General features: G+C 30.4%; 2 protein-coding genes across 2 annotated transcripts in view; one reads left to right on the forward strand and one right to left on the reverse strand.

The window, feature by feature from the left end:
* The window catches only part of LOC109596551 (hormonally up-regulated neu tumor-associated kinase homolog A), a 347,951-nt gene that overhangs the window by 316,986 nt on the left and 17,890 nt on the right, over positions 1-13,075 (reverse strand). The window lies entirely within an intron of this gene.
* LOC126264267 (gamma-tubulin complex component 3 homolog) lies at positions 8,760-11,036 on the forward strand. Its single transcript, XM_049961295.1, has 3 exons — positions 8,760-8,821; positions 8,874-9,001; positions 9,052-11,036. The coding sequence occupies exon 3, from the start codon at positions 9,086-9,088 to the stop codon at positions 10,955-10,957; it is 1,872 nt and encodes a 623-aa protein (XP_049817252.1). The 5' UTR covers positions 8,760-8,821; positions 8,874-9,001; positions 9,052-9,085; the 3' UTR covers positions 10,958-11,036.

Consider the following 13,075-nt stretch of genomic DNA (forward strand, 5'->3'; position numbering starts at 1 on the left):
AATAATATACCAGATTAATTTTTCATTCAGTATTAATTTAGCCGATTCGAAACATAATTGAAATAATTTTTTAACAGCAAATCTTGAAAGAAAAACAGCACTCCGGCACATAGTCAAAAACCACATAATTTTAATAATAATTAATTTTAATAATGCATTCATCACCACAACAACCTACTTTAGGAGAAAACAACATAAAGGTCAGCCAATACGTAATAAAAAACACAGTCAATATACAATTACTCTTCCTTGTGCTCGTAATTATTAATTGCAATTCGCGCATAAGAAAATTTAATTACACATAACTAAAAAGAGATTTTATATCGCACATCAATAAGAAAGTAATTAATTTTAATAAATAATAATCACTAGATTATTAATGAACCATGAACAAATTATACTAGTTTAATCATAAACAACGTAAAACCAGAAGTTTTAGCCGGCACAAAAAACCACACATTATGATCGGCTACATCCTATATTATATGTTGTAAAAAGCGACAAACAGGTTCTTGGATTTAGTGTTACAGTACAGTATTTAAAAATATTCTCATCTCACATCTAATTCCTCATGGCTCATTGTTAATTGTTTCAACCCTCCAAACACATGACGAACGTTTGATGAAATATTGATTTAATCAGTTTGTTCGGCAGTTGCTTGTAAAAGTGCCTTAATACATATTGTTAATATGGAAATTTATAGCTTCCCTCCCTTGTTAATAACAAACCATATAACATCGGTTCCTCTTAGCGCGGTTACGTAACAAACCAGCTGCGTGAATAAATCACTAGGTGTCGTATTTTAACAGATATAACTCTCTAATAAAGGGTGTTACATGTGTAAATCTACGTGTGTCAGTAATAAATTTCACATGTAAGTTTTGTAACTTTTGTAGGCGGTAATCTACAGTTAAGTAGCAGCAGAATGAAACCACTGTCACAATAATTTACATTTGATAATACGAGGTGAATTTTATATTGACTCAAATTTGATCCAAATAAAGATAAATGCCGCTGATCTATTCAGCGTTGGACAGGCTCATAAACGTAGGAGAATTTATAATTAACCGTTTGACTTCTGTAGATATCTAGATCCTGAGCCGTGTCAGATAATGTTTTGACATAAACATGTGCCACTATTTCGATTTTTATCTCGACTATTTTAATTTGGCCAGTTAATGACCATCATTCGCTATTTACATTCGGATAATTTCGAATTGCCCCACAAGAAATTGGCTCCAATTTTAAGGTGGTTGTGTCATTGCTAAAATGTTCAATCACGACTGCATATATTTTGGAGTTTGTTGGGAAAGTGAACGTGACTTGGCCTATTTTTATTGTTATACGAATTGATGCATTCTAAATTCTAATTAGGATTAAATTCTTCTGCTTTACAGCTATTACATCTGTCAGAACATAAATTGAAGATCAATTATAATTATAACTAATCTGTTATAATAATTATTAGACGCAGATTAGTATACTAATTTCAGTCTCTTTATACGATTATGTCTTAATTGTTCAAGGAGATGTTAACCTATTTTGTAACATTTTATATGGTGATTTACAATTCTCACATAAATCTTTGATCTTCATTAGTCCAATAATTGACTGTTGCAACATAAAGAACATTTTATTTATGAAAGAAATGATGACGAAAAAATTTAAACGGAACTCCTCGTCTTATTGCGGTTTTGTTGCACCGCAATTCGTATATTAGCAAAAGCACGTTATATTAAAGAAAAAAAAAACACATTTTGAACAATTACATATCCTTTATCATTTTAATGCGACTATTAATCAAACAAGTCCATTGCGACACGTTGCAATTCGCTCAGTTTTTAATAAACACATTTTTTATGCAGTCACAAACGTCGGGTTCATATTCTTTTGACCTATATTATAGCGAATTGTTCGTCCACGCCCACTACGGTTTTCTTTTCATGTATTATTCAGACTAGAACTGTTCATTAAAATTGAACATAATTATTTTCTACATTAATAAATTGCAGCGTAAAATCAAACAATATAGTGTCTTGTGCAATCCACTACCTTAACATTGCATATTCTTATTTGGCGTATTACTAATATATAACATTAGCCAATATAAGGTAACAAGATCATTTTTTCCGCGTGGATCCATTGAAAATGCACGTGCAGGATCTATCTACGGCATAATATAACAGAACCGGCTTTTCAATTGATCCAATCCCTTTTCAGAAAATACTTGAATCGTTAAAGAAATACACTAGCCGATGATAAATCTCGGGAAAGGTGTATTTCATGCAGCATTATTTTTGCACCGCTATGGTTGTATAAAGCAGAGGAAAGGCAAGATTTACATCGATTAGTATAAGTATAAATCCCATTCCTAAACAGTAAGTATTCTGTGGAATTGGATTTCAGCAATTTGCGTTCGCGGTACGACTTGATTTTAGATTTATGCTGGGAATGGTCTACATGGCTTAAATCTCGATGTATAAGTCAGATTGGCCGACTTGTTCATACAAAATAATTAGGCTAAAAATGGCTGATGCAATTTATTGCTAAGAGAAAATTGGATAAATTGCTTTAAGACGTATTTCGCTCAAGAATTACGAAGAACCCTTTTAAGATTTATTTACTGCATATAAAAATAAAAAAACTACAGTCTAAATAGCTCATTGAAAATAATGTGTATGCAATAAATTAACGAGGTTCATACATGTTTAAAATATGTATGAAACTCGTTTTATAGGTATGTGTCATACAATTTTATTATAATAATAATTAACTTATTAGAGAATAATAATTAATAAAAAAATCAATCAAAAAGTTTAAAGCATAAATTGTCATGTCTAATAATGGGTAGGACCCCCTCTTTGATTAAGAATCTCATTGACGCGTCGTGGCATCGATCGAATGACATTATCGATATTTTCTTTGGTATCTCATCCAACATGACTGAATCGGATGTCTTAGTTCAGGGCGCTATAAATATCTTAAGCGTGGCCCCATCATATCCCACACATATTTGATTGGGGAAAGGTCTGAAGATCTGGGTTGCCATGGCAGTAAATTCACATGGGAGGCTTCTAGAAAATGTTGACCAGTATTATCTTGCTGGAAAATTAGTACCATATCTCTTCGTATGTAGGAATGAAAATAAGGCTCTAAAACGTCACCCACATATCGCTGGGACATCATATTGGCACTAATAAAAACTGGAGATAACCTGCTACCATAAGCAAAAGCACCCCCATTAAACCCATAGTGTTATGTCCCTTAGGGCCAACAATTTAAGACGACGATCTTGTGGCTCTGTGGTAGCTTCAGGTCTTCCGGAACCTCTTGGTCAACCTTTTCTGCCCTCTTCACTCTATGGCTGTCAACGTCGTATTATAATACTCATATTTCTGTTCAGAAATGAAATTTCTGCTTCATCCAGACCCACATCTTCTTTGTACTCTAGGTATGTTAAGCTTGTGTAAGATACCTTAAATATATGAAAATAAAGGAACAAGAAACCGACAGTACATTTTCCGATTGACTTGAATAGATCAAATTTTAATTAAAGAATTAAAAATTATGCTTTTGTCAAAAGTTGAGCAAAAATAAAATGGTTTTGATTTGAACAGGATCTGATAAATAGTTTCAACACACAGTGTTATAACACTTTTATATTATTGCAGTGGGTAGTTGGCATGGTAGTCTTTAGAATCGTCTAATTATATTTAAAGTAGAACCATAAATTTAATGAGAGCTTATTTAAAATGAATACCCTTATTTACATTAGCTCGTTAAAACCATCGCCAAAGCACCATATACGAACGTTTTATTAATTAAATTACATTTGTAATTGTGATAATTGCAATTCTAGATATGCATTTAAATGTTTAACAATTTAATTAAACGAATAAGCTCGCCTGCAAAATGTGTACTCAATAAAACATTCAATTTTCCCCGGCTGTCTGTTCAAAGCTTTACGTTTAATAGACATAACATTCTAAAATAACGTTACATTGTTGCACTGGTTTATTTTTTCGCCTCGCGTTCTAAAGCGGCTGTAATATGCAGCTTTGTAATTTTATACGCTGCGCAAAAAGTCAGACATGTTATGTTGGATTTTTCATGTTTCATAAAGCATTTTAAAAAAATCTTAATTTGAAGCCCACGCTTATTCTGATACATTTGCTTCGTGTTTCGACTATTTAGAGTCTTTTTTCTTTTTTGGAACGTTCATACGTAAATGTCGACAACGATAAACAACCAACACGACAACAAACAGTTTGTACATTTAGTTAAAATTAAATGCTAAATGAGTTCAATATTTCTAAATCTAAAACTTGGTGTATAAAATTTTATTTCATTTTATTTTATTTTATAATGATTTTTATTCTTACTTTCCTGTCTTTTTTTATACATGTTACATTTTATAGATATATATATATATATATATATATATATATATATATATATATATATATATATACTACTACTACTTTATTTCATTTTAAATTATTCAAAATTCAAAGGTTTGCCAACTTAAAAACTTATAAAAACGTATTTTAGATTATTATTTTTTTAAATATTAAAACATTTTCAGTAGTAACCAGGGTGGAACAGCTGGTTGCCAAAACATCAAAGTGTTTAGACATTTCGTTCTGTCAAATTCACACCGAAGTTGAAATCGACGGGGTAAGTTTTTACAATACGTTGTTTAAATTACTCCTTATACCGAACCAAAGGTATTTTTATTTTAGATCGAAACATATATTAGTTAAATCATACGAGATAATTAACACTTATTAAATTGAAAGATATCATTTGGCAAATTTCATCTATCAAGCTCATCAAGATCAACATTTGGTGAAGTTATAAAGATAATTTTTTACAGTAAGTATGTTTGTCTTTTAAATAGCTCCCCATACAGAAACAATAACGTTCTAGTTACAGAACTGCATTTATTAAATCACAATCAACACTCAGCATAATTGACGTTTATTAAATTGAAACATCATTGTCAAATATAGTACATTCTATCAATCTCATATCAACGTTTGCTGGAATACAAGGTAAGATTTTTCAGTTTATATGTTCTACTTAAAAAAATGAAAATGATTTTATTTTAGTTCAAATTATATTAATTCGTATCAAACTCTGGATAATTGGCTTACATTGAAATATGAGTAACTTTTACACATTTTGCTCGAAAATGTCTTCTCAGCTGGCTGACACCGAATCCAATAAGAATCCAAACCCCGTAGATGATAAAGACTTAACCCGAGATATGGTTAATGTATTATTTGGATTTGAAAGTCACTTTGTAAAAAAAGGCTTAGATGGAAGAAGCTGGAAGTTCACTCCTGTTGCCTATAAAATATTGTCAAACAAGCAGAAGAAAATTGTTACAATTCTTGTGAGAACCAGTTCTTTGTACTGTCAAGTAAAAGAATTCTATGACAAGCATAGGAACAATAAGACCGAAATACGAAAATCTTTTATATCTGCCATCCACAGAGCGCTTCGTAACTATTATCAAACTATAGCCTATCTTCCAATCCACGATGAGAAGGATTTGATGTACATTTTATATTCCATGGATATGCATGAGAAACAATTCAAATTTCTTATACCATTAATTGCATTGTGTTATGAAGAAAAAGGTTGTAAACTTATTTCCATTATATATTCATATATGCAAAGGAACAAAATTTGTACACAATATTTTTACATAAATGTTTTTGACAAAGTTTGCATGCCATTGGGTCTTATGTTAAAGATATGGCTTTTGGAAGGAAAAATATTTGACACTCATGAAGAATTTTTTGTAGGATTCTGTATAAACAACGATAATATTTGGAATAGGTATTTTGTGAGAAAAACAATGGTTCCTAGATTTATATCAAAGAAGATGACCAAAAAAATTTTAAGAATTGGTAAATACAAAAACTTCTTAAGACAGATTTGCGGTGACAACGGTGACCTACCAGGAGATATAATGTTACGCAACCTATTCACACCTACAAAACTTTCAAAAATGTTTAATAAAAAAAATATTAAAGAATTCTACATAACATTAGATAAACTATATAGATACGCTTCAAAGACAATGTTATATATTGTGTCGCGCAAGTACGATCTATTCAAACACATATATGCTCTCAAGAACTATATCCTAATGGGAAATGGAGAATTTAGCACGAAATGGCTCTATCCATTGTATTCTAGAGACAGGGGAATCAATCATCTAGTTTTACAAAGAGCTCTTGAAGATATAAAATATGTGATGGTCGATAGAAGATACGAGGAAGACGTCTTTAACCGGCTACATGTTTCCAGGATAGTTCTTGATTTCTCAGGAAAAAAAACTTGGGACTTATATACTTTGAGCTATGAAATAGATGGACCCCTTGGATTTATTTTTAACCACTGCATGCCAACATACAGAGGAATTGGTGGTATCATTTGGAATACTAAAAATATGGAATATATATTATACAACATGTGGAGAGAACAAATGTTTTTTGTCCAGAAAATCCCGGTAGCTAAATATTTTCTTAGTACAACACGACAAGTCGGCGTCGTGCTTACTGCAATGATTCATTTTATCAATCAAATGTTATTTTATTTCATGTGTGAAGTTCTGGACCATTATTGGGTTCGAATGATTGAAAGAATTAATAAGGCACAATCCATAGATGAGATATTTGCAGCACATGCAGCATTTCTGAGATCCGTCGCGAAGGATTTTTTTCTGGATTCTGATTACGAAGATATTATGCTTGAGCTAATCAAGATATACGAGTTACAAAAAGAGTTTGAAAACTACTTTAAAATTATATATCAAATTCTTGGAGAAGCGCACACACGTTCGCTGAAAGTATATGGTCAATATGATATCAAGTTGACTTTACGTAGCGTCTATTCGTCTCTAGAACCAATGGAACAGAACATATACTCAGTTAATAGCAGATTCAAAATTTCGGTCAGAAAGTTCTGTTCTCTGTATTCTAAAAAAAGGGACTCGCTTGTGAATTTTGATTATTATTCTATTTAACATGACTAACTGTTTTCAAAGCTGTTATATAATGTTAGATGCTAGAACTATTGCTGATTATTAATTAATAAATCATACAATTATCATGTAAATATGAATTTAATAAACAAATATATTATTATATTGTTGTTTTATTAGTTGCTGAATAAAAAATAAGCAACAATTAATATTTATAATTACAGATTTATTTACAGATCAATTAAATTTTTTATTTTTATAACGAAATACATTTAACATAAAAAAATTAAATGAAGATCAAAAACTGGATAAATTAAAAAAACAGTATGCAAATGAACCTCTGAAAGGCTAGTCCTCTCCAATGTATGCCCATCAATACCACACAACATACTAGCAGCATACATCATTTAGCTGCTTAAGAGCCGGTATCTCTAATCCCGAGTATAACCACATACTCAGCATCCGTAGACAAGTATTCATCGCACCAGAAGGATCTAACAATCTCCCAGAATCAATTCTAATTTCTTTTGAGAACACACCATACAGAATATTCTTGTCAACTGATACACAGTCGTGTCGCAATTGCAAAGAACCTGGACACATCGCAAGTCAATGCACCAAAAATATCTCTCAGACAATTCCGAATACAAACACACAAATGGAAATTACAGAACCAGAAACAGAAAATCAGCAAACATCAAACATTAAATCAATAACCTCCCCAAATAACTCCAAAGATAGCAAAGCTGAAGAAGCCCCAATAGCTGCCACTAATTCACCTAATACAGACATGTCCACAGAAGCACCAAAATCAAAAAGATCAATTGACTCAATACTTACCCCTCCTATTCAAGAATCACCTCACAACAATAAAGATCCACAAATCCCATTTATTAAGCCAAAGAAAGAAAGCCTACTGGAGAAAATGCTTGAACCTGCGAAAATCTTTATAGATAAAGGAAAATTCATTTTAAATTACTAACAAATTCTAGATTTTCTTGAAAATGTTAAAGGTTCAACGGACCCCCAACAATATACAAATAGCACCGAATACCTACTGGACATGTTAAACCAAATATACCCGCATCTAACTGACAGAAAAATAAAAACAAGTATTACCAAACTAAAAAAGAAAATAAGTAGGCAAATAAAAAGAAAAACATTAACTGGCAACTCCTCTCAAGATAGTGCTAATTAAGATGGTAGAACAAATATTGCAATGGATTATAAATGGACATATGCTGACATATGTGAACAATTTTGAGAAGAAAGAACAGAAGACGACATACCCAACACTATCCAAGAAATCTTAGAGGACAAATTATCAGTCACTAACCTAATAAAATACCTAAAAGATATTCAAATGTATAATAAGATATAATGTAAAACTGTATATACATATACATATTCGCTAATAACCCTTAAGTGGTTGATGCGGTTAATAAAAAAAAATAAATAATAATATGCAAATCAAGATTGCCGACGGAACGAACAAAATTAACGTTTTCAGTAGTAACCATAGTTATACATCTCGATGTTATCATAAAACATCAAAGTATTGATGTCGATCAATACACAACATCACATTCAAGTTCGCCCTGAAATTAAAATCAACTGGGTAAGTTTTTACAATACATTATTTAAATTACTGACCATACTGAACCAAACGTATGTTCGTTTTAGATCAAAACATACATTACTTAAATCATAATCAATTCACGAGATAATTAACGCTTAGTAAATTGAAATATCATTTGACACATTTCATTCTGTGACGTTCATTACAACATTTGACGAAATCATCGAGATAATATTTTACACAAGGTATATTTTTTAAATTGCTTCTCACATAGAACAAAAAATGTTTTCGTTTTAGGCCAAAAACTGTATTTAATAAATCATAATCAACACTCAGGATAATTGACGTTTATTAAATTGAAACGTCATTCTCAAGCATATTACATTCTGTATCATCCATACCGACGTTCGTTGATAAACGACGAGGTAAGTTTTTGCAGTTCATTTGCTTTTCTTAAAAAATGCTTTTATTTTAGTAACAGACTCTAGATAATTGACCGACATTGAAACATGGATACATTTAACTCATTTTGCACAAGTATGTCAGCTTTTCTGGATGACGATGACGATTCTCCGATCATGATAAATTACAAAGTACTAACCCAAGATATGATTTGTCTATTATTAGGATATGAAAGTAACTTTGTTAAGAAAGACTCAGATGGAATTTCATGGATATTATCTCCTGACGCCCAGAAAAAGTTGACCATAAAGCAAAAAAAAATTGTGAGCATTTTTATGGGAACGAGCTTATTGTACAGTCAAGTAAAAGAATACCATGAAAAACATAAGAACGATGAAGCAATGATTCAAAGTGCTTTGTCGTCTGCCATCGATAGTGCGTTTAGTATCTATTATAAAAATATTAGTAGCTACTTACCAGCAGATGACGACAAGGAAATTTTGTACATTTTATATTTTATAGACATGCATGAGGAACAATTTAAATTTCTTATACCATTAACTGCATTGTGTTACCAGCAAAAAGGTTGTAAACTTATTTCTATTATATATTCCTATATCCAAAAGAACAAAATTTGTGCAGAATATTTTCATATAAATGTTTTTGATAAAGTTTGCATGCCAATGAATGTTATATTAAAGAAATGGCTTTTGGATGGAGAACTGTATGACCCTTATGAGGAGTTTTTTATAGGATTCAATATTGACTCCGATAACTTCTGGAATAAGTATTTTATAAGAAAAACAATGGTTCCCCGATTCATATCAAAGAAATTGAGTAAAAAGATTTTAACAATTGGTAGATATAGAATCTTCCTAAGACAAGTTTGCGGTGACAATAATGAGATACCAGGAGATCTATTGCTACAAGACCTATTCCAACATACAGATCTTGAAAAACTATTTAATCCAAGAAATATGAAAGAATTTTATATAATATTAGGCAAAGTATATAATTACGCTACAATTACAATGTTATATATTGTGTCGCGAAAGTATAATCTATTCAAACATATAAATGCCCTCAGAAACTATATGCTAATGGGAAATGGTGAATTCTGCACGAAATGGCTTTATCCAGTATATTCCACAGACCAGGCAATCAATCGTCTAGTTTTGCAGACTGCCCTTGAAGATGGAATGAGTTTGATGATCGATAATAGATATGAAGAAGACGTATTTAACCGACTAAATGTTACTAAAATAATTCTTGATTTCTCAGGAAAAAAAATTTGGGAGATATATACCTTGAGTTATAAAATAGATGGACCCGCTGGATTCATTTTAAACTACACCATGCCAACATACAAAGCACTTTGTGGTGTTCTTTGGGGTGCTAAAAACATGCAGTATTCAGTATATAACATGTGGAGAGACCAAATATTATTTACCCAAAGAAGTCCGATAGCTAAATATTTTCATTACATAACACGGCAAATCAGCGCCGTACTTACCATAATGATTCATTTTATAAATCAAATATTACTTCACCTCATGTGTGAAGTTTTGGACCGTTATTGGGTCCGAATGATTAAAACAATTGATAATGCACAATCCGTAAATGACGTCCTTGCTGCACATACAACATTTTTGAGATACCTCGTGAGGGATTTTTTTCTTACTACTGATTATGAAGAAATTATGCTTGCGCTAATTGAGATATACGAAAGACAAGAAGAATTTGAAATATACTTCAAACTTGTATATGAAATTTTTGGGGAGTTGCAAGAATGTTATCCGAAAACAAATCGTCAAGATAATTTCAAATTGATTTTACGTGACGTCCATTCGACCCTAGAACCAGTGGAACGGAGCATAAACTTAATTAAGAGCAAATTCAAAATCTCTGTCAAAAAGTTTTGTTCTCTGTTTGCTGAAAAATCAGAACCGCTTGTGAATTTTGATTATTATTTTCTTTAATATGACTGACTGTTCTCAAAACTGTTATATAATGTTAGATGCTAGAACTATTTGAATTTAATAAAACAAATGCAATCTCTTTTTGATTTTTATTATTTTATTAGATATAAATAATAAATATAAGATTTATAATATCTAGGAATAGTCTTATTTACAGAGCAATTAAAACCTTTAATTTTACTATGAAATAGTTAAATATTTAAAATTGATCATTTTAATTTTGAAAATTCAATTTTCTATAGAATAATTTTTTTATCACATTTCTATTTTTAAGAAGAATTTCTCATCTTCATATTCAGAAATTTTTATTTAATTTCAAAAAATTAATATTTTTAAAGTGTACTTGTCCCATAGATTTCATATAAAAATGTATAATTTAATTCATACAAGAGCGCATCCACCATTTCTTACAGCCATTGTGTTTAAGCTGTTCTTCGTTATAATACTAATTAATTTTAAACTATAAGTGAACATTTACATATATAAAAATTTAAATATTCGGAGATTTGAATATTTAAATTTAGATTATTTTGCTGTTACAATTTATTTAAAATAAATAACGTTAGATAATCATAAAAGCCACCATAATTTTGTTTATGATTTCAGTCAATGTGTATTATATATGTGTACACTTACCTTCTTTAAAAAATTGATAGTATTGTGAAAACAAGGTATTTATTTGTTTTCTAATATTTTTACAAATTGAACAGTAGTCCTAAATTTAAATACATCAACAACAAAGTACCATTGGCCACCTAATTACCTTTACAATGATAATCAAATTATCAAGATCAAGATTGTCGTTGACTCTTGACCCTAGTTTAAGTAAAAAACATAAATCGGAAATCAGTAATACTGATCATTTTCTACACGTGTTAAAATAATAACTTCTGCATAACAGTGCCAAACTTTTTATGATATATTCACATATTGTAATAATTTTGATTAAATGTTTTACAATGTTAAATATAATTTATTTGTTGGCACAAGATCAAGGCGTGTCCAAATTTACGTATAACTTTCGCAAACCCATACAAAATATTTCTATTCTAATTTACCCACAAATAACCATTTACATTAAAATAAGTTTACAATTTGAAAACTTAAATTAGGAAAACTAACTTTCGTGTAATTCCATGGCTGTAAAACTAAGTTGTATTGCTTAAGGTCTCGCAGGCTTTGCAATATATAGAAAACTTCAGGTTGGTACTCATTCTGCAATTAATAACTCAGAGCTAGTCTACTTAAAACGTAGTTTGAAGTTTTATTGGCTTCAGATTTGTTCGCCACTTTTGGAGTATTATTTTTACTTGTAAATCAAGTGATAGAAAATTTATTAAAAAATATAATTGAACAATTATTCTGTAACTATCCATTACTGTTGTTTAATAGTGGCGTCGATTGAAGTGTGCTATAATATTAAAGAGATAATATCTTACGTGAACTTAATGAGTTTTTAATTAACCCATTACTCCGTAGATTAAAACCTTTCTTAAGTTAATGGCTATGATACTAATTCAATAATTTATATTTTTTATGCATGCAAAAAGAATTTAATTGCAAAACTGGCCATTATTTATTTTATTAGATTTAAGAAATCACGAAAAGGGGCATGGGCACTTTCACACATGTGTTAAGTTCTAAATTAATAGTAACACCCAAATATTGTATATTATTAATAGCAAATAAAAATATGTCGGTACCATCATTAAAACTGTTCTGTTTAAATCGCCACTGAGAAAAAACTCAGTTTACAGTTAATTTTTTTATTTAATTTTTAGTATTTTATGAACAATTTTCTTTTTAGGGAAGCTAATGTCACAGTCACCGTACCAACAATGTGTTTTTATGTTAATTGTGACCAGTTAAAATGTGTAATAATGTGTATAGAGCGGCACAGTACACATGTTAATTAAAATGTCATTAGGTGTGTAAGAAGATCTAATCTAATATCCCAACCGTATTATATACACTTAGACGGAAGGTCGTTTTTTATATTTAATTGTTGTTTCAGCGGCAACCTACCAAAAAAGCCATTTGAAATAATAAGAGCGAGTATAATGCACAATTTTTTCGTTAAATATCGACCAACAATTTTCGCAAAAGGTGATTCGAACA

Source organism: Aethina tumida, chromosome 1 (assembly GCF_024364675.1).
Source record: "Aethina tumida isolate Nest 87 chromosome 1, icAetTumi1.1, whole genome shotgun sequence".
Lineage (NCBI taxonomy): Eukaryota > Metazoa > Arthropoda > Insecta > Coleoptera > Nitidulidae > Aethina > Aethina tumida.

What these genes read in the sequence shown, in the direction of transcription:
- LOC126264267 (XM_049961295.1), top strand. Translation starts at nt 9,086, where the DNA reads ATGGATACATTTAACTCATTTTGCACAAGTATGTCAGCTTTTCTGGAT.